The following is a 27,500-nucleotide window of genomic DNA, read 5'->3' on the forward strand; positions in this document are numbered from 1 at the left end:
GTAAGAAATTCAACACAGCATCTGATATTTGATAGTTTTGGTCTAGTTTGGATACTTCAATTGAAATTGATAACACAGAAGGAAGGGAGGGAACACACACACACACACACACACACACACATAAGCATGCATACAAACACACACACACACACACACACACACACTGTCTCTCTCACACACACATACACACACAAAAGAAACAGAGGGAGAAGCAAATGTCAGAGGGATTTGATACATCTCAGATGAATGTAATAGAAGAAACACACACAGGAATGTGTAATCAGGAGTTTGTGGCTCTCCTCTCCTATGGACGCACACACGCGCACAACCACACACACACACACACACACACACACACACACACACAAAGAAACAGGGGGAGCAGCAAACACAGGGGAAACAGTGAGAGGGAAGATGCAACACAGAGGAGGCAAGAGAAGGAACACACACACAAGAACAGGAGTGTGTGGCTCTCCTCTCCTGTGGACACGGACACACATAAGCACACACACATACATATACTCCAACACATGCACACAAACACACAACACACACACACACACACACACACACACACACACACACACATATACGCACAAACACAGAAAAAGGGAGTAACAGACGGAGCAGGAAACACAGGGCGAACAGTGAGAGGGAAGATGCAACAGAGGAGGCAAGAGAAGGAACACACACACACACACACACACACACACACACACACACACACACACACACACACAAAGAAACAGAGGGAGTAGCAAACACAGGGGGAACAGTGAGAGGGAAGATGATACACAGGTGAGGCAAGACAAGGAACACAAACACAAACACACACACACACGAGCGCACACACACACACACACACACACAGTATGTGGCTCTCCTTTGCTGCAGGATTAGGAGATCATGTGATTTGGCACAGGGACATTGAGCATTTATAACCAACATAAAACCCAGGATAGAGGGGCTCAGTGAATGTGGAGTGGAACGTGTGCAGGTGGGTGAGTGTGTCAGAGGAGACGCTGTAGAAGGACAGCGTGCCTGCTGGCCAGTCCAGGTACACTCCTACTCTGCTGGAGCGGGAGGAGGGGGCAGGTATGGCAGTCTCCTTATTATTGTGCCAGGCAGAGTAACCGTTACCAGAGTACTGCAGTCTCCAGGACTTGGCATTAAGTCCAAACCTGCTGCTGTGCCCACCCCCTTTCCTCTCCATGCTTTTATAGGCCACTGCTACCTCATCCCTATCACCACTCCACTCAGCCTCCCAGTAGTAGCGTCCAGACTGACCCGTACTGACTAGACTCTGACCCAGACTGTCACATCTCTCTGGGTGGTGTCCAGACAGACCCTCTCTACACAGCACCTGATCCCAGTAGTCAAATCTCTCTGGGTGGTCAGGATACGGCTGATGCTGCGGATACACATCTCTCACCTTTCTGTTCCCTTCAGAGAGAGAGAGTTCTCTGCTTGCTGTGTTTGGGTCCAGTGTGAGCTCACAGGCATCTGCACACAAGAGGCGAGGAGAGAGGAGAGAACATCCTCATCAGAACATGGGGTAGGAAAGGACATGTGTACAACACACACACACACACACACACACACGCACACACACACACACACTCAAGAGTCTGTAAACAGGAGTGCGTAATTCTCCTCTCCTGTGGACACACACACACACACACACACACACACACACACACACACACACACAGACAGGAGTCTGTAAACAGGAGTGCGTGGTTCTCCTTTCCTGACGACGCACGCACGCACGCACGCACGCGCACACACACGCACACACACAGACAAACACACACACACACACACACACACACACACACATACACACAGGAGTCTGTAAACAGGTGTGCGTGGTTCTCCTCTCCTCTGGACACACACACACACTCTTACAACACTCTTAACACACACACACACAACACTCCCAACACACACACACACACACACACACACACATGCACAAACACATAACACTCCCAACACACACTCCCAACACAAACACACACACACATACACACACAGACGCAGGAGTGTGTAAACAGGAGTGTGTGGTTCTCCTCTCCTGTGGACACACACACAAAAACACACACACACACACACACACACACACACACACACACACACACACACACACAGACACGCAGCAGTGTGTAAACAGGAGTGCGTGGTTCTCCTCTCCTCTGGACACACACACACTCTTACAACACTCCTAAAGGCCAGTTCAAACCAAAGATTCGCGACGGTCTGAGACGGTTGCGGAGAGCAGTTGCGGCGGTGTGAATCAAAAGTTGCAAGCAGTTGCAAGCAGTTGCAAGCCGTCGCTAAACATTCAACATGTCAAATCTTAGTTGCAGAGTTTTAGAACGTCGCTGGTTTTTAGAATGTTGCAGCTCGTCTCGTCGCGGATCTTGTGTTTGGACTGGCCTTAACACACACTCACAACACACACACACACACACACAACACTCCCAACACACACACACACACACACACACACACACACACACACACACGCACACACACACAACACTCCCAACATACACTCCCAACACACACACACGCAGGAGTGTGTAAACAGGAGTGTGTGGTTCTCCTCTCCTGTGGACACACACACACACACACACACACACACACACACACAGACAGGAGTCTGTAAATAGGAGTGCATGGTTCTCCTCTCCTGTGGACACACACACACACACTCTTACAACACTCCTAACACACACTCACAACACACACACAACACTCCCAACACACTAGGGCTGTCAATCTTCCTCTATTATTCCATTCGAATTTCATTCATTATTATTTTTCTAAATTCGAATTATATTCGAATATTTAATGGTCAATTTTTACTTTAATATTTACTATTTTTCTATCTACTCACACTGTAAAAACTGGCTTAGCCTATGCCACTGCCACTATGACATCGTAGTTGACTTGTTTTAGCCTACGTGATAGCTGTCTTGCTAAGTAAATTATAGCCCTTTTCTGATTGAGAAACATTACATTCACGTTACAGAAATAACGGGCTCAGGGGGATTTCGCAGTGTGAAAGGTAGACGTGTTTTGGTCCCAGGTTGTCTGAAGCCGACTGCTGAACGACTGCTGCCATTTCAGTTAGCTCGTTGGCTAGTTGGCTAGTTAGAAAGCAGTGCATTAGGCAAACATTCCAAAAAAATGTGCTGGCCTTTCTGTCAGACGGTTTTGGTAACATAGCAACAATAAACACTTGACCGAAGCGCTGAGAAAAGGAGGAGGGAGCTCTCAGCAGCACCTAAAGCTGTCGTTTGCTAAATATAGTCAACACTTAAAAAAAGTCACACATTCGAATTACAATTTTAACATTCGAATAGCATTAATTTTTTACAAATTCGAATTATATTCGAATACCGAAATTCGTTCCAACAGCCCTACAACACACACTCCCAACACACACACACACACACACACACACACACACACACACACACACACAGGAGTGTGTAGTTCTCCTCTCCTGTGGACACACACACACACACACACACACACACTAATGCTTCCATGTAAACCATGTGAACTGCTTTTTTCAGGAAAAGTAAAATCACTCACATTTTCTGGGTCCTGGTTTAATCCTGCACTCTCCTCCATGGTCATACCTTAAAAAGGATGAGAGAAGAAAATACAGTTTTGACACATCACTGAGTTTAGTATGAGATGTGTTTATCATGAATTGAGGCAGTAATATACTTCAGAGTCCCTATATCAAGCAGGACATTTCTCAAGAGTAGCTTCTATCCTCCCAGGCTACCCCCTTCCAGTTGTTTGGGGGCAACTGCTCCCTCCCTTTGCCCCTCTACCCTCTACCCATTCCATGCCCGGAGCCACGCTGGAATTCCCTGCACCATCAGCTTGGGCACCCAGCAGTGCCATGGAACAACATTCCATTCCATCTGCCTACTCACGTATTTCATGCCCATCATTTCATGCCATCTACCTACTCATCAGTTCATGCCTATTCATGCCTTATCTGCCTATCATGTATACTGTGTTGTATGTTGTATCGTGCTGAATATTGGATATTAAAGAGGAATAATGCAGGATTGGCGATTTCATCTCTGGTTTCGGTTTCGTTTTTCGTTTTCGCTCGTTTTATGCTTGCATATTTCTCTGCAAAGCTTCCCCGACAGCTTTAGCGTGTATATTTATACATATATAGGCTATATATAAATATATAAATTGCAAGAGTGGTTCTTCTTGTTCCTTTCGCGTCTCTGACTTCCAGATGTAAACCGCAAACGATCGTTTATCAGAAAGTTGCAAGGTTGTAATAGCGGAGAGGGACACTGGGGGCGGGAGGAAATGTGACTGTTTTCGATAAAACTGGTCAGTCAAGCAAAACAACGATTTCTAAGCGATTTTATGACTATGAAAAAGTTGCATAGGGTCTCTTTAATCACGTAAATGACTTTCTAACAGTTTTCTTCCAGCCCAGGTCCAATTGTTGCTTAAGGCTGCCACAGATAAAATGAGCCCTTGGACCCATGCAGCAACAGCTCTACTGAGACCCATGCAGCAACAGCTCTGCTGAGACCCATGCAGCAACAGCTCTGCTGAGACCCAGCAACAGCTCTACTGAGACCCATGCAGCAACAGCTCTACTGAGACCCATGCAGCAACAGCTCTACTGAGACCCATGCAGCAACAGCTCTACTGAGACCCATGCAGCAACAGCTCTACTGAGACCCATGCAGCAACAGCTCCACTGAGACCCATGCAGCAACAGCTCTACTGAACCCCGACACCCATCGTTCTCATGGCTCATGCAACACATGAATGGCCGCCGCTGCACCAAGCAAGCACGACACAGTTTCCACTCCCGTGTGCTTGTGTGTATCACGGTGTAGTTCAACCATGTCCAACTTGATCACGGTGCTCCGTACATCATAGCTATATTTCACTGAGCCCAGCAGCAAGCACAACACAATCTGGGCCATTGCTCAAACGTCCACCCCGCTTGCACAAATCTGGAGGCACGCTACACCTCCACCTGCCGCGTGGATGTAATAATCACACACTTAGCCAGCACCGCATGCACAGAATGCAGACGCAGGATATGCCAGACCCCTGTGCTGCTCTGATAACTCACAACCTGCTCATGATCTGGAATGCAGAGTTTCCACCTTCAGTCATGCAGGAGGCCCACATTTATCATAGCAACAGATTCTGTTCCAGGCTCACTTTCAGCCTCGCACTCATATTTGCCATTTGGCCGTTGAGATGTAGTGAGGAAATGTGGCATAGTGAGGTTCATCTGGCGTAGATCTGCATCCACGTGTCCACGAGTAGCCTAAAGGTTCATATCAAACAGAGCATATTGACCAATCAGTAATACTGACTGAAATACGCTTAATGAGCCTCTCCTCCACTCTTCTAAATCACCTTTCTGTCAATTTATTCCAGTGTCTAGAAGATACTTACCATACATATTTTCTCACAGTCTTTCCACTTCTATTCTAACGGTAGCAATGCATCCCCTTACCCGGCTGTAGCCATGGCGATTCTACATCCTCAGTCTCCTATTATACTGCCACCAATCTGGTCAACAGAGAAGATGCTCACTCTTGCCTACACTTAATCACTACATCTCATATCATTACACAGTCCTCCCCATCCAGCTCACTCTCCACCACAGATGCTTTTCTTACCGGTCTCAGGCTAAGTTGGGCAGATACGCACTATTCAGCTTTCAGTTCTAGCAACGGAAATCACATGCTTGGTCATTAGTCCTTGGACGCCTACTAATCTACACCCATCCAAGGTTAGTCTAATGCAAGATATCCGACTAGTTTACTAGGTTTCCAATTCCTGTTTACTTTCCATCTGCTTGTGGCCTGTGATGAAAGCGATCTTTCATAGTTGGCGACAGGTGCGTCTAGATTTCTAGGCTTGGCGACAGGCCTACTATATAAAAAAAAAATCTCAACCCAGAGAAGCAGTTATTGGACATCACTCGCATGTGATCTTCACTACTGGCATCCCAGGACCATGGCCAGCTACCAAGCCACACTTGCTATTCTCAAACTGTTCACATGTGTGTGTGTAAGTCTGGGGGATTGCCTTTTACTTGCAGTACTTAAAGGGCCACATCATGCCCAGTTTAATATGTGGAAGGGAATCATCTGGAAACGTGACAGAATATCCAGTCTCCACACAGAAAGCTCTCCAACACAGGACACAAATGGATGAACAGCTCCACTAGAAAGACATCTAAGATGTAATACATCTCACCTCAACGTCTCTAGTTTACAGCCGGGATCATTCAGTCTGTCTGTGAGCTCTCTGACACCTGAGTCTCCTGGGTGATTGTAGCTCAGATACAGCTGTTTCAGGTAGGAGGGGTTTGATTTGAGGGCAGAGGACAAGAGAGAACAGCCCTCATGTGTGATGAGACAACCAGACAGTCTGAAACAAGAGATGCTATTTCTTAATTATAAATGAAGGAAAATGCATTGAAGGTGTACAAACCATTTGTATATTCAGTCAATTTTGACTGACACTCCCTAAATGTCGCCATTTGGCATTATAAGTCCAAATCATTAAAAATATTCACAGATGTCCAATTTGACATCACACAAAGGCACATTGGTGTTTCTTACTATGTGGTGGGTAAAATACTATATTACATAACATTCCTAATTACTGACCTCAGTGTGTCCAGCTTGCATTGTGGATCTCTTAGTCCTGCACAGAACAGCTCCACTCCTTCATCCTGCAGGTCATTGTCACTCATATCCAGTTCTCTCAGATGGGAAGGTGCACTTTGCAGCACGGATGCCATCATTTCACAGCTTGCTTTAGAGAGGTGGCACAGATTGAGCCTGTTTCAAAGGAGAGTGGAAGGTCAGTCTTTGAAAACTGGACATTTTCAGGCCATCCTTCAGCACCATGAGGTCACTGTATCTCATGAGGATGGACACAGACACAGATGTGTTTAGCACTCACATTATGTACACAGCAGGGACATGGACTGGAGAAACACTACATTACACACTCTGCAGCCATGTAAACAACTTGTTGTTGTTGTCTTGTAGTGTCATGTGGGCAGCAGGGGTGATTCATGTTCCTAGGGGTTAACTTAACTTAAGGCAAATAATTGTTCTCTTCCTAATTGATCAGATAAGACTAAATGTATCTAATTCACTGGTGCATTATCTTTTCCACTATTCTGAAATGTTTGCATCAAGGTCAAGGTTCCTTTATTAGGTCTCCCAAGGGAGAAATGTGTTTTGGATAAGGGGTAAGCTGACACAGCCACAATACACAACACACCACAGGACATAGCACATATGCTATACATAGAGTAAATACAAATATAAAATACAAAAAGGGCACACATACACAGCCATCTGTCATGCCATAAATGACACTCCCATCATGTTAAAAGGTCAATAAATAGCCCATAAATAGCACTCTCTCCCACAGAGTCCCATTAAGCACAGTCCCAAAGTAGACACTCACTCTCTCTCTCTCTGTACTCTCCAGTCACACACAGCACATCCATACACCACAGCCTCAGCACATCTCCACTCAGTTCAGCCCCCATACACAGCCCCCTACTCAGCTCTTAGTATTGGTTTTGGGCCTTCCTACTGTTCTGCCCACGTTGCCCATTCATCAAGTTGACTGACAGGGGAACAGAGGAATGTTTGTAGTGATTGTGCTAAACAGAAAGAATTCTGTCAGCCTGCCGTAGAGTGGACTGCTCAAATATGTCTTGGAGAGTGAGGGGAGCAGGGACTCCATCATTTGTCCAGCTGTTCTGACCACATTACGTAGTTGGGCCTTGAACTTAACTGTACGATTTCTAAACCAGCTGGTGATGCCGTAGTCTATAACTAATGAACATGATGCTCTCACAAATCCCAAAGACTCTGCAAATGGAGACGCTGGTGGATTTTTGTTCAAATACTTGCCATGTGTGTGCCAGTTAAGATCTTCATGAAAGAGGACCCCTAGATATTTGTAAGATGTTAACTGTCTGAATCTATAGAGAGCTGAAAGAGTGGATGCCAGGCCGGTGGGAGTTCCTCTGCAAATGTTTTAATAAGAAAAGCAGACATGCCATCTGGCCCTGTTGCCTTGTTAAAGCATGTCGTTTTAAATACCCTGGTAATTACCCCTGGATCTACTGTTATTCTTGTTCTGTTCATATCAACATGACAATTTACTTGATCTAAAACTGCCTCCTGCATGTCAGAGCTGGGAAGGTGTCCCTTGTAGCACTGATGCCATAATTTCACAGCTTGTTTTCAAAAGCTGGCACTGACTCAGTCTGTTTTAACACAAACTGCAGCTGATGATTTATTCCAAAGATTTACAGACAGGCAACCAACATTGCCACAATATGTGCGCACATACAAACCTTAAAGATGTCAGTTTACAGTGAGGGCTACTGAGTCCTGTAGAGAGAAGTTGAAATCCAGAATCCTTCAGGTCACTGTGACTCAGGTCCAGTTCCTTTAGGGAGATGGAGGACTGCAAAGCAGAGGCTACAGCCTTACAGGATTCCTCTGTTAGCTTACAACCAGCAAGTCTGCATAGAGTGAGAGGGCAAGAGACAGACATCAGAAAACAAAATGCTGAACACATTCATATGAATGCAATCCCATGTATCCTCACTTGTGTAAAAACAACCAATTAATAAATAATAATACAAAATACAAATCCTGATTGTGATTTAAGATATACAGAACATACTGAATTGCTTCAACTTTGCGGTGAGGATCTTCCAGTGTAGCAGATAACAACTTCTGTGCTGATTCTCCAGGATGATTGTTGCTCACATCCAGGTCTTTCACACAGGAAGGGTTTGACATCAGAGTGAGAGCCAGTAAAACATAACCTCCATCTGCAATCCCACACTTACTGAGCCTGAGAGACAGATAGACACATAAAACCATATACAGAGAGAGAGAAAGAGAGAGAGAGAGAGAGAGAGAGAGAGAGAGAGAGAGACAGAGAGAGAGAGAGAGAGAGAATTTAACAATGACAATTTACAGTGAGGGGAGCAGGGACTCCATCATTTGTCCAGCTGTTCTGACCACATTACGTAGTTGGGCCTTGAACTTAACTGTTAGATTTCCAAACCAGCTGGTGATGCCATAGTGCAAGATGGACTCTATGGTACTCTATAACAAATTAATATGATGCTCTCACAAACCCCAAACACTCTCAGTCTCTGCAAGAAACGGAGAAGCTGTTGTTTTTTGTCCAAACATTTTCCACATGTGCATGCCAGTTAAGATCTTTATGAAAGTGGACCCCTAGATATTTGTAAGATGTTACCTGTCTTATGTCGTTGACATGTATGGACATTTTAAATAAACAGAGTTTTATGTGGAATGAATGAATGAATGAATGAATGAATGGTGACTGAAATGTTTGGTGCAGTATTCAGTATGTGTGCACCCATCTGTCTCTACATACACTAACAATACACACAGTGTGGGGAATGAACTCTGAGTACATGTAGTAATGGAGGGCAGGAGTGAAGTTATCAGCAAGAGTGAGTTCAAACGGTAAAATGCAGACGCCTTTGAGCTGCCACATCACACTGGGAATCTATAGAGAGCTGAAAGAGTGGATGCCAGGTTGGTGGGAGTTCCTCTGCAAATGTTTTAATAAGAAAAGCAGACATGCCATCTGGCCCTGTTGCCTTGTTAAAGCATGTAGTTTAAATACCCTGGTAATCACCTCTGGATCTATCGTTATTCTGTTAATGTCAACACGACAATGTACTTGATCTAAAACTGCATCCTGCAGGTCAGAGCTGGGAAGGTGTCCCTTCCAGCACTGATGTCATCATTTCACAACTGCAAAGTAGAGGCTATCATCCCAACCTCAGTGTGCAGCTCCCTGTTGGATTTTTGTCCAAACATTTGCCACATGTGTATGCCAGTTAAGATCTTTATCAAAGTGGACCCCCAGATATTTGTAAGATGTTACCTGTCTGATGTTGACATGTATGAACATTTGAAATAAACATTGTTTTTTGTGGAATGAATGAATGGTGAGTGAAATGTTTCCTGCTGTTTTCAGAATATGTGCAGTGCACCCATCCGTTTCTACACACGCTAACAATACACACAGCATGGGGAATGAACAATGAGTACATGTAGTAATGGAGGACAGGAGTGAAGTTATCAGCAAGAGTGAGTTCAAACGGTAAAATGCAGATGAAAGCCCATAGTGCCGCCATTAGGACGTGCCTATGAGCTATGCTGCCTATGCCTATGCCTATGCTTATGCTTATGCTGAAGCAATCATTTCACTACTGCAAAGCAGAGGTTATCATCCCGACCTCAGTGTCCCAGCTCCCTGTGTGGATGTAGAGCTCTATATGTGCATGGACACACTAGCAGGGAGCACTGGACTGATCTGGGGTCAACTCCCTCTCATCCACACAGGCACAAAAATCAGAGCAAATGTTCCTCAAAACTCTTCTATGCCCAACGTCTGAATGTGTAGATAAGACTTCTGTGAACTCTTTCAGAGTTTTACTAACCTCAGTTTGTCCAAGTGGCAGTTTGGGCTTCTAAGACCAGAGAGCACCTTCTCTGCTGATGTTTGCAGATCACAGCCACTCATGTCCAACTCACTCAGTTGAGAAATATATGACTGCAGAGCTGAGACCACAACCTCAGAGGAGCGGTGTTTGAGTCCACGGCTGATGAGTCTACAGTGAGAGAGAAAAACACTATAGGCAACAGGTCCTCTACACTCCTTACATTCCAAACAGAAATGACAGAAAAACAAGATGTGCACTGTGCAAAATACAGACCTCACTTTACAGTCTTGATTCAGTGGTTGATGGAGCAGTTCTCCTCCACAGTCCTGAAGCTCACTCTCACTGATGTCCAGCTCTCTTAGGTGGGAGTTTCCACACTGAAGAATCAAGGCCAAAAATCTTCCTCTCAGTTTACAGCCAACAAGTCTGTAAAACGTAGAGAATCAACAGATGATCACAAATAGTGAAATCAGATGATGTAGTTATTGTCTTTAGTTAACATAGACTGATGACTACAGATGACTCTGGCTGCAGAGCTGAGGCCATGATCATCCAGGACTGTTAGTTTACACCCAGCAAGTCTAGGAATGGGGCAGGAAAAGAGCAGTACTGTATCAGAGACGGTTTATAAAGGGAGACGAGTCTTAAGAGGGTAAATTCTGGAATTATTGTGACGTGGGCTTCGCAACTGCCACGGCCCTTCAGGAGTCAATCGGGAGGCCCGGTGACTATGACGGGAAAAGAGTTGTACTGTATATGGGTCCCAACACTCTTACACACCTAACATCTATTAAAGTGCAACTCCAGAGTAGTACATGGATCCCAACGCTCTTACACCAATTTTTGAATTGAATTACACACCTAACATCTATTAAAGTGTAACTCCAGAGTAGTACTGTATATGGGTCTCAACACTCTTACACACCTAACATCTATTAAAGTGCAACTCCAGAGTAGTACTGTACAGTATATGGGTCCCAACACTCTTACACACCTAACATCTATTAAAGTGTAACTCCAGGGCGGTACTGTATATGGGTCCCAATACTCTTGCACAGCTAACATCTGTTTAAGAGTAACTCCAGGGCAGTACTGTATATGGGTCTCAACACTCTATGGGTCTATTTACGGTAATTAACATCTTCACACTTTAGATTGAGAGCAAAACTACGTTCATTGGTGACAGAGAGGTTAAAACAAGACCTATATCTGTAGGAAGAAGATTGCATGGCTTCCTGATCCAGTATAATCAAATCAGGATGCGCATTAATCAACGCAACTGCTGATCAACGCGCCCCTGCACTAAAGGAAATGCCCTTCAAGTCTGATATCAGTGATTCAGTGCTTTGTTCAAACACACTGTGACACTACACACATCCTGTTGGGTTCATTGTGAAAAACAAAGAAAATCAAATGACAACCACTCATGTGGTGTGAGTGTATTATTTGTCTGCTGGTTCTAAGAGTGCTCCTTGTACATACCACTGCCAATTTATGCAAGATATTACACTGGCCAATGTAATCCATGTAACTAATTACAACCTTTAACCTGAAATAAAAACAATCAAATGTTGAGACACTCTTACACACTTCTGCCTACATGCTTATCTAATGACAGAAATACTGCTACAGTACAAACTCTATTGGGCAATTTCATTGAACACTAACCAGAGTTCACTTCATACATACTAATTCAGTTGTTTTCTGGTGGTGCCATACTGTCACCACATCAGACACCCTTTACAGGACAATTCATCCTTCAATTGTTTATTGAATTGTTCATCAATACAGTTCAGCCATTGGAACCCTAATAAAGTTCTGGACTCAAGTTTGAGAGTGATAGATCCGTGTGGAAACAAACTTTTCTGCCAGGCTGGTTATGTTGCTCAAGGATGCCATGCATGCCATCAGATTAAACTCTCCTATTAGTTTACATCCGTCAGATCTGTAGGTCATGCCACAATCTGAGTTGGATGAACATTCCTCATGACTCAGAGCAGCGGTACACCTCCAGGCCGACAGGGGGAGTCGGTGAGCCCTGCTGACTCAGGCTCTCGCAGCAGGTCAACGAGGCAATTAACCTTTAAATTAGCCTTTCAGCACCATAAAAGGCCAAGGCAAAGATTGTATAGTTACTAAGATGAATCATAAAGGGGTTTTTCAATGTAATGAAATGGCACCACTTCCGCCTCCTAAAAGGGCGTGATCAGTGACGAGATAATCGGTTTAGAACGGTGTAGAATCAGCAGAAGCAGGTGCCGTTGATAACAGGTTTATTTCTCCCATAGAAATGCTCCCGTTTGCCTCCTAAATGGGAGTGGCAGTTGCGTCACAATGAAACCAGAATTTACCCTCATATGAATCGTCTCGCTTTATAAACCGTCTCTGGCCAAGACGCCTTACCTCAAAATGGATGACTCCCACTCATCCTATCGACCTAAATGTTCCACTGTGTGGATTCTGTGCTATATATGCTATCCTTCACAAATAGTGAAATCAGAGAGAATGTGTCAAAGGCAAAACACTGATGCTACTCTGGTTAACAAAGTCTATGTTTGGCCATATATGTATACAGTACGTCAAAAATCTACAATATTACTGACCTCAGTGTTTCCAATTTGCAGTTTGGACTCTGTAGAGCAGAGGGCAGTTTTTCTCCTGACTCCTGCAGGTCATTCTGACTCAGGTCCAGCTCTCTTAAGGGGGAGTTTGCACACTGTAGAGCCGAGGCCACAATCTCACAGGACTGCTCTCTTAGTTTACAGTCAGCAAGTCTACAAGAGAGATAAGACCCCCAAACATATAAAGAGGGATTAGAGAATGAAACCCAAGTGCAATGTACAGTTATTACTGTATTATTGTTAGTATTGCTATGTATTATGCTATAATGTACTGTACATCATGTGCACTGAATTAACTCATTGAGTGCCAACAACGTAATATTGCGTTTTTAGCTCCAATGCGTAGAGTGCCAATAACGCAATATTGCGTTTTTCGCTTTTTTATATATATAATTACGAAACTAGACACACTAACTCATCTTATGTGTGATTTTTGAAAGTCTATCATGAAGAGAACTGAAGTAGATGACGATCGAAAACTCATGAAATCTCACAATCCGGACATTTTATCACAACGCAGCATTTGATTGATATTGCCGCATGAATTGTGTCGAATCAGGCACGTCAAGTCAATACAAGGTAATTTAGTAATTTTGTGGGTTCGTCACAAGGTGGCAGTCTATCCAGTGTTAGTTAGTAGATCAGGGACCGAGCATCGAGGATCGAGGAGAGAGTTTGAGAACCACCCCGGGAGTAGGCTAGCCTAGGCTATGGAGCCCTGCTGCATTACCTGCAGCGTTTTTTTTATTTTTATTTTTAATCAATTTATTGAAACAATGTGAAAATACAAAGATATATCATCACAGCTAACTTCCAGTAGAGATTAACCAAAGCATAATGGGAGATATAGATGAAACAGGTTCAACAGTAATACACAAAAATGAAATATGGAATATGAAATGAAAGTACAATAAAGGAAAAAAAGAAAGAAAGAAAGAAAGAAAGAAAGAAATGGCAATATTAGTCCTCTTTACATAATGTATGGTACATTTTTAAAGTTTTCTCACTTTTTTTTACAAAATATCAAATTTAAAGTTTGCATATAAGTATCAAATTCACATATAAAGGCTTTCACATGTGGGGGCTTTTTCATGTGTCTACATTTATGTATATGAAATTTTCCTAATAAAATAAACAGGTTTAATATAAATTCAACATTAGGATCTGAGTGTTTAAAGTACAAGATAACATTCTTATGTGTTATTTCAACAATTTCATTCATATTGATTAAAATATATCTCTCTAATCCAACCCAAAATGTAGCTGAGTGCTTGCAGCTGAAAAACAAATGAGACAATGATTCAGGCTCTGCATTGCAAAAGGAACATTTATCTTCTATATCAAGAAATTTGGAGAGATGTACATTGGTAAAGTAAATGTTGTGAAGAATCCTAATATGAACTTCTTTTATTTTATTATTAATGCAATATTTGTGTGGTAACAACCAGGCTGTTTGCCACCAAATGTCTGAAAATGTGATGCTCCAGTATGATTTCCCTCTAGGCGAAATTTTCCTTTTTTCATAAAATGTATTACGTATATGTTTGTTGTTGCATTTTGAGTCAAAGATATTAATACCATTAATCATCAGAGGAGGGTTGAGTCTTAATGATTCCTGATAACTTAGGTGGCATTTCATCAAGAAGGATAGGCCCACAGGAATAGCTTTGAAAACATTGTTATACTCTCTACTTGTAATCGGGAACGATTTGGTATAAAGAAAGCGTTCATAACTCAGCAGTGTTCCATCAGTTTCAAAAAGATCATTAACATAAATAATACCTTTATCAATCCAATTTTGCTTAAACGGACACTGTGTAAGCTTGAGGAAATTTCATTGTGAAATTCTCCCATCTAGCGGTTAGGGATTATATCGCAGTCTATAGAGACTACGGTAGCCATCTCACGTCAAACTCAAAGATCTGCGACGAGACAAAACTGTTGCAGAGGTGTGAATTAAATGAAATTATCTTTTACTGTCTACGATTAAACGTTGCACATCGTTGCCAGCATTTGCAAGCCGTTGCAAAGCATTCAGGTTGTTGTAGCATAAGGTTCATCTCGTGAATCTACCAAGACAATTTCCCCTTGGGGATCAATAAAGTATCTATCTATCAATGGCCCTAGTTCCAGTCTCCTAGTTTTCTCCTACTTTTCTCTATTGTCGTTGCTTGTGTGTGATGCCAATAAAGCTCACTTTCGGACACGTAAATTATTTCACTTTGCCTGTTAACCGAGCTAAGCACAATAGCTAGCTAGCAGTAGCACAGTACATAGAAAGTTAATGTGAAGGGCTAGTCAGGCTGGCTAGCTAGGTAGCTAAGGACTGTGGTTAAACGTGTTGTTGCAAACTAACCTGAAATAACATAAAATCGAAACTTCCCCATTGTCGTTACTTGTGTGTGATACCAATAAAACACACTTTCAGACACAATAAACCATTTTATTTAGCCTGTTAACCGAGCTAGCTAGCTAACGTTTGCACCAAAGGCGTTAGCAGCTAATGGGTAAGGATGTTCGCTAGCTAAGCTAGCGGTTTTGTACACGCAACCTTACAAGTTGGTTACAGCTCCTCGAGTCACGGTAAAATGTCATGTTTGGTAAATAGCTAATTTAGATACACTTATGATTGTGGGTGCTTGCGTTTCTTTACGAATCTGCAGTCTTAATTTGTATAGAAATCCCAGCTAACAATTTCTGGTTAGGAGAACGTTTTTAGAACGTTTTTTTCCTGGTTAGGAAAACGTTGCCTGAAAGTTGCGAAAGTTGCCACAAGGTTCCCCAGGAAAGTTTTCTTGACGAAAATACTACGTTTTTTTCTGGTTGTTTATTTTGGTTAGCAGAACGTTCTCCTACCCTTTAGGGAACTTTACAATATTTGGTTGCATTAACGTTCCCCTAACCTCCCAGCAACAAAGTGTAAAGGGGGAAAAAAATATGTAGAATTATCGTGACACCCAGGCATGGCTCGCTGCACACTCGCCGTCTGCGACGACAGCCTAGCTGTTACCTGGGAGAGCGAACGTCTCTGATGAGGCAATAGCATTTATGAATCTTCACTTACCATTAGCTGCTTGCTGATCTGCGACGAATACGGCCCGTTAATATAATTCTGTGTCAGCTAAGTATTTAAATGCGGTTAGGTCTAATACTTTCTTGTCTACGGTGTCTTTTCCTATAATAAACGATTAGTCAGATCAAAACATAAGCAGAGCAGGCGCTAACACACTGTTTCAACATTCAAAACTGGCTGTTTTTATTGCATCGAAAGTCCATTAAAAGTCCTCGGTTCAGAATTATGATGGATTTTGTTTTATTTTGTTTTAAATTGGGACTGGGAATTGTGGGATAGGCTGAGTGAACAGCACAGTAACATAGGCTATAACTTGAACTACGTGTTAATATAAAACAATTCTCCCCCGGAACATTGTGCTGTTTAAGATGCAGTCTCAACGTTTGAGAAAGAATTCATTGGAGTCCTCATCATCATATTTTCATAACAAATAAAGCTTTAAAAACATGAATGCATTTCAGGTGCCACTCTAATCGATTATGGATTAATCCAAAACTATTCGTCAGATTAGTTAGCATGAAATCGTTGTGTGCCTGCCTGGGACTATGGCTAGCTAGCTCTTCCACCCGGTTTACCCTGTACAGTGTTTTTAAAAAGCCTGTTGGACTTAATGGAACAAGTGCATGGAGAACGATGTGAAGAATGTGATCGATACCATACAGCCAGCCTACGTGAGTAACTTTATCTCTGTGTTATCCAAATGTCTTAAAGTTAGCGAGGTTGAGTCTGCTAAAACACCAACACCCCAGAACTCACGGACCCGAGATGGAAAGTTTCTCAACCTAGCTTCTCGCGTTGGCCCCTTTAGCTGACGGGCTGGCTTAGGTCGGCCGAATATCAATCCAACAGAGGGGGGAAGAATAGAATAGGGCTATATGTCGATTTTGCAACAAATTATTCCGACTTTGCAGTGTGGCTGCTGGCCGTGTTCAATTGGAAACTCATAGAAACTCTGGGGCGATTTTCATCAATCAACCCCACGCACATAACCAGAGAATACCGATATGGTTATACAAATAAGATACCTAAAAACAACTAAGTAGCAACGTTGTGTGAAAAGAGAAATGCAACCAGAATATAACGTTTTTTTCTTTAGTTGTAATAACGTTCGGGAAACTTTGATAACCTGGAGCTAACGTTCTCTCCAGGGTATTAGAAGGTTACTGATAAACTAACCACAGGAGAACCAGCGGCTAACGTTATTTGCTTGCTGGGATTCAACCAGAATATAACGTTTTTTTCTTTAGTTGTAAAAACGTTAGGGGAACGTTATTTGTTTTGACAACCTGGAGATAACGTTCTCTAAACGTTATTAGTAGGTTGCTGAAAAACGAACCATAGGGGAACCAAAAGCTAACGTTATTGAAAGTTAGCAGAACGTTAATTGTTTGCTGGGATGGCCGTCTTCACGCTGCTTCTCTGTGTAACGTGAAACGCGTTTTCCCCAGCGGTATTAATAGGTAGTGTGTCCCTCTCGGCCGTTCATACACCGGAAAGACATGTCTTCCGGTAACGTTCCTTTCAATGTAAATGCCGGGAAGTGATTCTTCGGCCAGGAGGACAAGTCAGATCATTGGCATATGTTATTTTACACCAAAGAGGATCTATTTATGAATGAAGACGTTGATTTGAGGTACTAAAACACTTAAAATCCTACATAATGTACCTTTAAATAGAGATTTGTTACCTACTGTTATATTTTCGTTATTCCATATAATTGTTTTGTGAGGTGAAAAGTTATGAGAGTAACATAACTTCCAAGCTAAGAGAGCTTGCTGATAAAAATTAGACAGTTTTATCGGGAGTTTGGCGAGACTATAATTACAAGAAAGCAAGAAGTGAAGACCTCCTTGCTTCAAAAAGATATTGTATGGAATAAAGAACCAAATAGATTGTGGAGCTTTGAGACATTCTTTTAACCATTTAATCTTAAAAGTATTATTTAAATCAATGAAATTTAACAATTCAAATCCACCTTCTTTTCTGGGTCCTGACAAAATATCTTCTTTTAGTAAGTGTTTCTTATTTTTCCAACTGAAATTAACAAGCATTTTGTTGATATCTTTAAGGGTTGAATCCTGAACAAACAAAGAAAGAGCAGGATACACCAGTCTAGAAATACCTTCAGCTTTGGATAACAGAATTCTTCCCTGAATAGATAGATCACGTTGAAGCCATATATTCATTACATTTTGCGCCTTCTTAATTCTTGGAAGGAAGTTAATCTGTTGTCTTGTTACAATGTCTTGGGTCACATCAATGCCCAAGTATTTTATTGATTTCCTGACCGGTATATTACATATGCTTTTCTCTTCAGTATCATGCAATGCTAAAATGTCACATTTACCAATGTTAAGATATAACCCAGATGCCTTGGAAAATTCATTTATCAGTCCTATGACTGGTCCAATTTGATATTTATCTTTTACCTTTACCATTACCTGCAGCGTGTTAGAGATATCGAACTGTTCATTGACATAGGGCGCTTTAAATACACGTAGGGTAACACTTCCCTTGATCATCACCAACGATTGAAGAACAGAGCTCTGTTCTAGAATCTTTGATCATCACTGACAAGTGCAAGTTTCGGCGATTGCATGCACATAGCAGTTGTGGCGGCAACATAGGTCGGCAGCAGGAAAGGTTCCGGTGGTAGATATACGGACATATGAATTCAGACAACGCAACAAAAAATAGCCCCCTCCGTAAAAAGTCTGTGAACATTGCGGAAAATGTACGTCTGTCTTAAAGCGGCTTATATCTCAGTTTCTAGAAGTCAAACAGGGATTTTGATGAAAACCAGCCACTGTTTGGCTTGGGATATCTCGGGAATGGAGACACGTAGAAATAAACGGTTTTCACCCACTGAGAGCTCAGAGTCTCACCTTTCAAATGAGCCATAGTATGTGTCCATAACTATAACATAGAATACGCTGTGGCTCTACAAAAATAGTAAAAAATGATCTAGCTTGCCGGCACTCTGGGACATAGCTTCCAAAAACAATGCGGCATTCAAAGACTTAACTTAAGAGTGACCAGATACCTCCTGGTGCCGAGATGGAATACTATCATGATGGAAACGTAACACTGAGGAAAGCTTGTTTATCCGTCAATGATATAATACTGTAATCTACATCTGTCTGATGATACCCTGGCCTCAAACACTTGCTATTAAGGGCTTGCCCACACGGAGACGAGTTTTGGGTTAAACACAGCTGTTTTGCTTTGTTTTGGCCGTTCGTCCAAATGATTACTGCAAACGCATAGCCCTAAACCAAATCGATCCGAAACCGGGTCCCAGAGTGCATAAGTTTGAATACGCATCCCAAAAAAAATGATATTGTGGAAAAGTCCATTGTGCTGCCCAGATTGAGAGAATAAAGGCTCAGAAAGCTTTACTAAAACTTTGACTTAATTAGCTGATCAGTGGGGTGTAGGCCTACTACGAATCTCGATTAGTGGGTTGTTGCGCTCAAAGCCAGGGTATTCTGTCATACGAAAGTGGATTTGTTTTAGCATCGCTGTATCACCATGGTAGGCCTATCTTGTTCGCAACCAAACCTGGTCGGGAGCAGTGGGGTATACTACGAATCTCGTTGAACATAACCAGGTTTTCTTTGGATAACCGGGATTGCTAAAAACGAAAGTCGCAATCAGAGTTGAGTGGTACTACGAAAGGATGAATTTGTCCAACTAGGCTTTCAGCTCAGATCTGTGCGCGTTCTCGTGGTTGGGGTGACTTTGACCAATCGGGAAACGTGGAGACGCACAAGACAGCCTAGGTTAACCAACGATTACTTCCGCATTTATGAGCGGCAGAGAAATCTAGGGTGGTCTTTTTTAGTGTCTAACCCATAACATCAAAAAATCGATGGTCATCAAATATTGCATGGTATGCACGTCCATAGTAGTGACATATTTGCACGCGCAACATAGTTAAAAGCGCTTTCGAGTTTCAAAATGTTTGCAGAGGTGGGGCTAAGTAATCATTTAAACCGAGGTCTTGTGCATCTCCACGTTTCCCGATTGGTCAAAGTCTTCTCAACCACGAGAACACGCACAGATCTGAGCTGAAAGCCTAGTTTGATAAATTCATCCGTGAGTGAGTTTCGTAATACCACTCAACTCTGATAGCGACTTTCGTATTTAGCGATCCTGTGGGGTGTCCTACGAAGCAAGTTAGACAAATCTAGGTTATCTAGACATATCGAGGCTGCACAAAGCCTCAACTCGGGTATTAAGTTAAGTGATCCTACGACAGCAGGTATGTGATAAATTTGTCAAACTAGGCTTTCAGCTCAGATCTGTGCGCGTTCTCGTGGTTGGGGTGATTTTGACCAATCGGGAAACATAGAGACGCAAAAGACAGCCTAGGTTTAAAAACGATTACTTCCGCATTTATGAGCGGTAGCGAAATCTAGGGTGGTCTTTTTTAGTGTCTAACCTATAACATCAAAAAGTCGATGGTCATCAGATGTTGTATGGCATGCATGTCCATAGTAGTGACATATTTGCACGCACAACATAGTTAAAAGCGCCTTCGAGATTCAAAATGTTTGCAGAGGCGGGGCTGGACCTGTTCAAATTAGCACACGTGAGATAACTTCGTTTTTCAAGATAATGGATTGGTTAGAATTGGTCAGAGGGCGGTGATATTTCACGATTTGAGCTATAACTAAGCACATAACCCGCTCCCGACCAGGTTTGGTTGCGAGCATAAGATACCATGGTGATACAGCGACGCTAAAACAAATCCACTTTCGTATGACAGCATACCCTGGTTTTGAGCGCAACATACCTCGCTAAGCCACTAATCGAGCTTCGTAGGACACCCCACTGGTTATCCAAAGAAAACCTGGTTATGTTCAGCGAGATTCGTAGTATACCCCACAGGGGCCTGTACTACGAAGGGAGTTCAACCTACCCAGATGTAACCCAGGGTTACTTTGCTAAACCTGGGTTGACAAAACCTGGTTATCTTCATAGGGCTCGGGATCATGACGTGAAAACTTCGCGGGCGCAGCCATATTGGCAGCTACACTCCTTAGTTTACTATGGATTACTATGGATTTACTCCCGCCTATTAGTGTGTTCCTGTTACTTTGCCTTCTTGGTCGTATGTTGCTGTGTAGTGGGGTGTCACAGTGCAACCCACGATCGCAAGAGGAAAAGAATTAATCGCTACTATATTTCTGCTCCTTGTCTTCTGCATCTGAATGTAGGTATTACGTTTGGTGCGCTACCAATATGTCGGCGATATTCCTAGAATGCAAGGCGTGTGCCCGAGCCCTATTGGCGTTAATCGGTACTACGACGCTGAGTAAGAAGTTGGTTTGTTGAACTGGGGTTAATTCGGGTTTTAAGACACAAAGTTATATGGGTTCCCTGTCAGCAACGTTGTGCATCAGCACTGACTTACCCCGCAACAGCGTCCTGTGAGCCGAGATCCAGCCGGTTTTTGATGCTGAAGAGAGTAGTCCGGCAAGTTTCTGGGGTCACGAAAGTAAAGTGTTTTTCTTCTCAAAACCATATGCGTTCAAAAGAGTGATATATTTGCACCACAAAAACGTTGTCCAGGAAAAATTCAAACCTCGTTATCACTTACTTATTTATCGCGATTCCTATCACTGCGCGCTACTGACAGCTGGACAACGTTTTTGTGGTGCAAATATATCACTCTGTTGAACGCATATGGTTTTGAGAAGAAAAACACTTTACTTTCGTGACCCCAAAAACTTGCCGGACTACTTTCCTCAGCATCAAAAACGATCAAAAAACGGCTGGATCTCGGCTCACAGGACGCTGTCGGGGGGTAAGTCAGTGCTGATGCACAACGTTGCTGACAGGGAACCCATATAACTTTGTGTCTTAAAACCCGAACTATCCCTTTAATTTTTAAAAATATGTTATATTGCCTATGCTTATAGCCTCCACTTTGCCTCGATCAGCTGACAAATGCAACAAATTCCCTCGGCTGAGAATGTATAGGCTATCTTTAATAGAGAATATTATATATGGAGAAAGATTCTGGCGGTCTTTTAAAACCCTCGCCTTGCGAAGAGAAGCGCTTACAATTTGCGCTCCAATAATGGATCTTACAGGTATCCTACGTCGACATTGTGGGGTGGTACTTCGCCTGTAAAGGGTGTGGTTAACCGCAAACCTCGGGTTAACCAAGAACATAACCTGCACGGAGCAGGTTTGAGATGCAGCGTAAATTGCCATGGCAGCATACCTCGGTTAAAACCTATCCACCTTTCGTAGTACGGGTTAACCGCAAAGTTACGCCACACGTGATAAACTTACTCTCGAAGTTACCCAGCTAAGCCAGTAACCCCGCTTCGTAGTACAGGCCCCAGAGCTCTTCGCAGATCTACCTAATTCTTCTAGAGATGCTCCGATCAGCATTTTTCGGGCCGATCACCGATTACCGATCATCAAAATCATGATCGGCCGATTGCCGATCACTGCCGATCACAGAATGGCAGGGGAATGAGAGTCTTTTAACAATAGTCTAGCAGAGTTTGCATCATTTGTAGAAATTAAACTAACTATGAATTAATGTAAGTGGCATAAAAGACAGTAGGCCTATAGGCTAGTCAAGATGTTGAAGAACCACCATTTATCGATTTGTATTTAGAAAATGAAATAACTTTGGCCATCTTTTCCAAATATGCAGCGAGACATAAAATGATTTCATACAAGGAGGGGGTCAGGCAGACCAACACACAGATCACCTAAATGGGATGGGGCCAAATTACATTGCCTAGGCTACTTGAAAAGTATAGCTTCTAATAGACTGACTACATTAAATGAAAAACGTGTTACACCAAAACCTACTGCCTCAAAGTGCAAAACTATGGCCTTTTCTCTGTTCCAAATCCCCCAAAAAAGAAATAGGCCTAATGTAAGCTACTGTAAGCAATAAATTGCAAGTCTTTTTTATCTTGGAATCCCCCATGACTGAAACATGCCGTTAAATGCCACCAGTTTGAGTCAATAAAGTGCGCTGTTAAGCTAGCAGGGACATTGGACAGGCGTCTGCGCTTGGGAAGCTAATATGCCTATTCTTCAGCTTGTCAATGTAGGCTACACTGTTTGGTAACGCGGGGAGATACACATTAGGCTAGTATTTTATGCCTGCGGGGTAATATCGTGGATCAAGGCAGGTTAGGGCCGACTTACATTGCGCGATATTGCCATGTTTTCACAGTCGATGAATAAATATCCAAAGTCGGGACAGAAATCATGGCGCGGCGCGCTCCCGTGTACTCGTTTAATGTAAGGTGTTAATTAGCGGTTGTAAGCCAGTCGGAGTCTTTTTCTAATTCTGCCGTTACAACCATATCAAACATGTCTGATATTATCGCATGTCTGCATAGTCTGTGACTAGTTTGTGACTTAAAACTCTATGATTTGTCTTTAGATGTGAGAGTCTGACTGTCTTTCAAAAATCTTTTAGGCTACAGATATTTGCAAAATCGTAACTGGGCTTTATCCTCCACAACGAAATAGAGGTTGTTCGAGGAGGCAAATTAATTCTGAACATAATGCCTTTCCATCTTATCATCCCTATCGTTAGTAGGCCTACAGTCGGCTGATTGAAGGATGGGGAAGTTGGCTGGTTTAGTTTCTCATACCCGACATATTCAGTTGTCCGTCAGTGGTGTTAAAACGTCTTTGGTGGCTTCCACCTCGAGGGATTTCAGCACGACATACATTGCAAATGGTTAATTTTACACGGAACCTTTAGCCTACTCATGTTTGCCACTGCAAGCTCCTCTCTACTCTAGGCTGTTGTGTGCCTGTGCGCCGCGCCTGCAGGTGAAAAAATGTCATTAAGTAATTTAGGTCACATGATCGGCTTGTTTGATCGGCGCTTTTGAGCTTCACCGATCAAGCCATTTTTAGCCAATATCGGCCGATCATGATCGGCGGCCGATCGATCGGAGCATCTCTAAATTCTTCATTCTGATATTTTGATACACTGAAGTTTTGATTTGTCATGAGCCGTAAACTGTAAAATTCAAGATTGATTCAACACAAAAAAGGCTTGAAATATTTCACTTCATGTGAAGACTAGAATCTAGAATATATGAAAGTAGCACTTTTTAAATTAACTGTGAATAACTTCAGAATTGTGATGTTTGTGTGTTTATTGTCATACTCACAGAGCCTTCCTGCAGCATCTCACAGCTGGCATCAGTCTGCTTTGTCCCTCCTCTGATATTCTGTATTTGCTCAAGTCAAACTCGTCCAGCACCTCCTCTGACATCAGAAGCATATGGGCCAGTGCTGAACAGTGGGCAGGTGACAATTCACCAACAACGCCATCTGGAGATGTCAAATACACTTGAACTTCTTCATGTAGAGAAGGATCATTCATTTCAAATAAGCAGTGTAAAAGATTGATGAATCTTTCAGGAGATGGGTCCTGCCTCTTGAGTTCCTTGATATATTTACATGTGCTCTTGATGCTCTCTGAGCTGTTGGGGCTGTTTGAAAACAAGCCTCGTAAAAGAGCCTGATTCTGTTCTACTGAGATGCCAACAAGGAAGCGGAGATAAAGGTCCAAGTGTCCATTCTTGCTGTCCAAAGCCTTATCAACTTCCCCTTTCAACAGATTATACAAACTATAATAATAACTATCATAATAATAATTATCATCATAATCATCATAACTGTTATCATCATACTCTTCTTCTTCTTCCTCCTCATCCTCCTCTTCTTCGCCCCCCTCCTCTCCATCCTCCTCTTCTCCTACCTTCCCTTCACTCTCCTCCTGTTCCTCCTTATCATCATTATGATCTCTACTAAGAATACATTTCTCATCTCTCAAGGAAGTTCCACTGAGAAATGTCAACGTGCTCTTTTTCAGATGGGAGGCAAACACATACAGTGCCGCAAGAAACTCCTGGATGCTCAGATGGACAAAGCAGTAGACCTTCTTGTGGTGAAACACACATTCCTCCCTGAAGATCTCAGTGCACATGCCAGAGTACACCGAAGCTTCACTGGCATCAATGCCACACTCTCTCAGGTCTTCCTCATAGAACATGAGATTGCCATTTTCCAGATGCTTGAAAGCCAACTCTGCCAGTTTCAATATGACACCCTTGTGTGATTCCAGAAGCCTCTGTCTATCTGTCTGACTTTCCTCTTGATACTTCTGGCTCTTCCTTGTGGTCTGGATTAGCAGGAAGTGTATGAACATCTCAGTCAGTGTTTTGGGGGCTTCCTTCCCGTCATCCTGTTCCAGTATCTGCTGAAGGACAGTGGCTGAGATCCAACAGAACACTGGCATGTGGCACATGATGTGGAGACTCCTGGTTGTCTTAATGTGTGAGATGATTCTGTTGGCTTGATTTTGGTCACTGATCCTCTTCCTGAAGTACTCTTCCTTCTGAGGGTCATTGAACCCTCGTACTTCCGTCACCTGACTGATGCACTGAGAGGGGATCTGACTGGCTGCTGCTGGTCGGGAGGTTATCCAGAGGAGAGCAGAGGGAAGCAGAGTTCCCTGAATGAGACTCGTCATCAGCACATCTACTGATGATGTTTGTGTCACATCAGACAACTTCTGGTTTTCTTGGAAATTCAGTGGAAGTCTACTCTCATCTAGACCATCAAAGATGAACACAATGTGGCAGTCTTTGTATTCACCATCTTGTAGCTCTCTAAGCTCAGGGTGGAAGTCAAGCAGGAGCCTGTGAAGACTGTACTGATCATGTTTGACCAAATTCAGCTCACGGAACGGAAGCACACACATGAAATCTACATCCTGGTTAGCTTTCCCCTCTGCCCAGTCAAGGATGAACTTCTGCACTGAGACGGTTTTTCCAATGCCAGCAATCCCCTTGGTCATCACAGTTTTGATGTGTCTTTTTTGTCCAGGTAATGGCTTGAAGATGTCATTGCAGTTTATTGATGTGTCTTCTGTCGTTTGTGGCCTGGATGCTGACTCGACCTGCCAAACCTCATGCTCATTATTCACCCCTTCACTCTCTCCCTCTGTGATGTAGAGCTCTGTGTAGATCTTGTTCAGGAGTGTTTGAGTCCCTGACCTTATGATGCCTTCACATATGCTCTCAAACCTCCTCTTCATGATGGCTTTATGGGTCATCAGTACTCTGGTGAGGACATCGTCATCTGTTTGGCATTAAACAAACAAACAAACAAACAAACAAACAAATAAACAAACCATAATTCATAACTAATAAGTCAGTGTTTCTAAAATACATTTTCAGCATAAGAATATTAGATGATGAAGATTTTGATTTATTTTGAATGAATGGTCTTTATATTCAGCATGAATCCTGCTCTTGCACACAGATCTTCAACCCTCACCTGTTCGCTTGGCCCTTTTGACTGGAGCATTCTCAGTTTGCAGATGGGTGCTGCCTCCCATGACTGTGTGCTCATCTAAGGGAGGCTGCGGAGAGATCTGTGCCGTGTGGATATGTGGATAAAGAGGGTGCTGGATGTGTGGATGATTATGCTGCCCCATGGCTGAGTTTGAGTACTGAGGACGCTGCCCCGTGTCTGTGTGTGGGGATGGAGGAACTTGTGCCATGTGTGCAGATGGGTTCAGATGAAGTGCCATTTCACTGTGTTGGTATGATGAAGGTTGTGCCATGTCTGTAGATGGGTATAGGTGAGGTTGTGCCATGGCTGCAGATGGGTATAGGTGAGGTTGTGCCATGGCTGAAGATGGGTATAAGTGAGGTTGTGCCATGGCTGTAGGTGGGTATAGGTGAGGTTGTGCCATGGCTGTTGGTGGGTATAGGAGAGGCTGTGCCATGGCTGTAGATGGGTATAGGTGAGGTTGTGCCATGGCTGTAGGTGGGTATAATTGAGGTTGTGCCATGGCTGTAGATGGGTATACAAGTGGTTGTACCATTTCACTGTGTTGATATGACGAGGGCAGTGTCATTTCTGTTGCTGGGTTTAGGTAACATTGTGCCATGTCTGTAGACGGGTACAGTGGTTGAGTTATGTCAGGGTTCATGATGGGTTGTGTTCTGGGTCTCTTTCCGCACTGGGGGCAGCTGTAGTCTCCTGATGGACCATATTGGCTCCAGTAGCTGCTGATGCACTGCCTGCAGAAACTGTGTCCACAGCTGGTGATGACTGGGTCCCTCAGTAGCTGATTACACACTCCGCACCTGGACTGATCCTGGGTCAGGATGTTCCTAAATCCACAACAGGAATTCATCATTCACAGCAATTATCACTGAAGATA

At 43.1% G+C, this 27,500-nt stretch overlaps 1 protein-coding gene across 1 annotated transcript in view; it reads right to left on the reverse strand.

Annotated features, from left to right (window-relative positions):
- Positions 1 to 27,500, reverse strand: part of LOC134087422 (uncharacterized) — a 39,883-nt gene that overhangs the window by 290 nt on the left and 12,093 nt on the right. Inside the window, exons 10-15 of the mRNA XM_062540916.1 lie at positions 26,606 to 27,450; positions 24,430 to 26,407; positions 13,168 to 13,338; positions 6,286 to 6,459; positions 3,607 to 3,653; positions 1 to 1,503 (exon numbers count right to left, since the gene is read on the reverse strand). The exon at positions 1 to 1,503 is cut by the window's left edge and continues 290 nt beyond it. Coding sequence (XP_062396900.1) covers positions 905 to 1,503; positions 3,607 to 3,653; positions 6,286 to 6,459; positions 13,168 to 13,338; positions 24,430 to 26,407; positions 26,606 to 27,450 — 3,814 coding nt within the window. The 3' untranslated portion in view covers positions 1 to 904. The remainder of the gene's footprint in view (positions 1,504 to 3,606; positions 3,654 to 6,285; positions 6,460 to 13,167; positions 13,339 to 24,429; positions 26,408 to 26,605; positions 27,451 to 27,500) is intronic.

The sequence above is a fragment of the Sardina pilchardus genome, chromosome 1 (genome assembly GCF_963854185.1).
Source record: "Sardina pilchardus chromosome 1, fSarPil1.1, whole genome shotgun sequence".
Classification (NCBI taxonomy): Eukaryota; Metazoa; Chordata; class Actinopteri; order Clupeiformes; family Clupeidae; genus Sardina; species Sardina pilchardus.